Consider the following 2,500-nt stretch of genomic DNA (forward strand, 5'->3'; position numbering starts at 1 on the left):
GGAAGAGCTGGGAAAGGTAGAAGGGGAGAGGAGAATGGGAGGAGGGAGAAGGGGGAAGAGGGAAGGGGCGTGGGAATGGGAAGGAAAGGGAGAAGAGAGAAGGGGTGGTGGGGGGGGGGGGGTGTAGCCTGGGTTTGAGTGTGGGCGGATTTCCTTTTCTCTCTTTTTATAGTTATTGTTAGTCTGTATGATCATTGTTACTGTTATTATCACAATTATCATTATCATATTACTATTCAGACACTACCACCACCACTACTACTACTATTGCAAATATGATCATTATTATGATTGACACTATTATCATCCTCTTTTTTTCTGTTTCATATGCCAGTATGATCGTTATATTTAAAATTTTCCCGCAGATCTATCTACTTTTATCTATTTCTCTGTCTATTGCGTCTGCAGAAGAAGGCCCTGTACCCGAAGCCGTGGTACGCCGGCGACGCGAGGCTGCCCCGCGCGGACATCTTCTCGCGCAAGTTCCCGGTCGAGAACGGCGTCATCAGCGACTGGGACGACATGGGCAAGCTGTGGCAGCACACCTTCGAGAACGAGCTCAAGGTCGACCCCAAGGAGAACCCGCTCCTGCTCGTAGTCTCCGCCCACAACGCCTCCTCCGCCCGCGAGCTCATCCTCCAGACGATGTTCGAGAACTTCCACGTGCCGGCGCTCTACCTGGCCAACCCCTACGTGCTGGCCCTCTGCTCCTCCGGACGGACGTCGGGCGTCGTCATGGACTCCGGCGACGGCGTGTCTCACGCTGTGCCCATCCTCGAGGGAACCATCGTGCCCCACGCCCTGCAGCGCCTGGACGTGGGCGGGCGCAGCCTCACCGACTTCATGCTCCGGATCCTGGCGGAGCAGGGCCACGCTTTCAAGACCTCCGAGGGGCAGAGCATCGCCCGCGAAGTCAAGGAGAAGCTGTGCTACGTCATGACGAATTCGTACCACTCCTTCCCCTTTAAGGAGACGTACACCCTTCCTGGCGGCGGCGTCATCACCGTCGGGAGGGAGAGGTTCCTCTGCCCCGAAGGTCTCTTCCGTCCCTCGAACCTCGGCCTGCAGGGCAAGGGCATCCACGAGGTCCTCAACTCGGCCATCCTCAAGTGCGACCCCGCCGTGCGGAAGCTCCTCTACCAGAACATCACCCTGAGCGGCGGAAACACGCTCTTCCCCTGCCTGGAGGAGAGGCTGCTGAAGGAGGTCATCGGCCTGAGCCCCCCGGGCACCAAGATCAAAATCGTCGTGAAGCCCCGGCGGCACTTCGGAGTGTGGTGCGGCGGGGCGATCGTGGCCTCGCACGCCAACTTTCAGAAGCTGTGGATTTCCAAAGAGCTCTACGATGAGGTCGGGCCCGCTGTCCTTAACCTGCGGAGCTGATGGGGGGCGGGGGGAGCTGATGGGGGGTCGGGGAGGCGTGGGGAGGGGTCCGAAAGGCAGGGGGGACATTTTCATTCCATCATTTACAATCATGGTCTGTTCATCATCATTCTTTATCAAGCAGTTTAATAAAATTGTTGGCTTTAGTTTACGCTCCATACCCTATTTCGATTACCAATTAAGTATATTAAACTTATCGATTCTTATCAGGACTTAATCCGTTATAACCAAGTACCACATGACAAGGAAATATCTTTAGAGTTAAATATCCTAGTGAATAAAATTATTCAGAATCCCCTGCAGTGACACCGATAAAACATACATAAAATAATATAAAAAAACTCGCTTGTGAAAATAACCACGCACAAAGAAAGAAAATGAGAATTGCAAAGGGAAATGAAAACGAGAATTTTAGGAGGAAAAGAAAACGGGAATTTTTATGAGGAAAAGAAAATGGGAATACCAAAAGGAAAAGAAAACTACGCACTTCTGCCGGAGCAATTTCATTCAACTTCTTCAATCTTGCTCAAAAACCTAAAAGGCAAACAAACGAGAAGGCAACTGATAAGGATAACATCACCACAAACATAAGAATTAACTAACTGACCTATACCCTTAAGATAAATCCGAAAGATAAGATAAGAACAGAAAAAAAAACTTCTTTATCTCTCGCAATCAGTACCACAGTGCCTCGCGTGAGACATCTGATGCCTCAGTAAACCTAACTTGGTGTGCCAAAGATCTCGACGTGGAGAAATATCCAGAGTTACTATTCTGAAGGAGTTGGAGGATCTGGGGAAATTTCCAATAATTTTTCGGACGATTTCTGCCCCGTTTTGGGAAAGGTAAGACTGGGAAGAATAAGATTGTTTCATTGAAGTTTGATTGAGGTTTGTCAGTATGTTTCCATTTATATACATGTATACACACACACATATATGTATGTGTGTGTAAATATACATACATACATATATATATACACACACACACTCACACACACACAAACACGCACGCACACACACACACACACACACACACACACACACACACACACACACACACACACACACACACACACACACACACACACACACACACACACACACACGCACACACA

General features: G+C 49.4%; 2 protein-coding genes across 2 annotated transcripts in view; both read left to right on the forward strand.

Moving 5' to 3' along the window:
* LOC125034458 (actin-like) overlaps nucleotides 1-1,383 on the forward strand; it is a 14,875-nt gene extending 13,492 nt beyond the window's left edge. The window contains exon 4 of the mRNA XM_047626210.1: nucleotides 409-1,383. Within this exon, the coding sequence (XP_047482166.1) occupies nucleotides 409-1,383 (975 nt within the window). The remainder of the gene's footprint in view (nucleotides 1-408) is intronic.
* Nucleotides 1,384-2,085: 702 nt separating this feature from the next.
* The window catches only part of LOC125034432 (actin-3-like), a 4,430-nt gene continuing 4,015 nt past the window's right edge, over nucleotides 2,086-2,500 (forward strand). Inside the window, exon 1 of the mRNA XM_047626173.1 lies at nucleotides 2,086-2,228. The gene's annotated coding sequence lies outside the window, so the exon portion shown is untranslated. The remainder of the gene's footprint in view (nucleotides 2,229-2,500) is intronic.

Source organism: Penaeus chinensis, chromosome 18 (genome assembly GCF_019202785.1).
Source record: "Penaeus chinensis breed Huanghai No. 1 chromosome 18, ASM1920278v2, whole genome shotgun sequence".
Taxonomy (NCBI): Eukaryota; Metazoa; Arthropoda; class Malacostraca; order Decapoda; family Penaeidae; genus Penaeus; species Penaeus chinensis.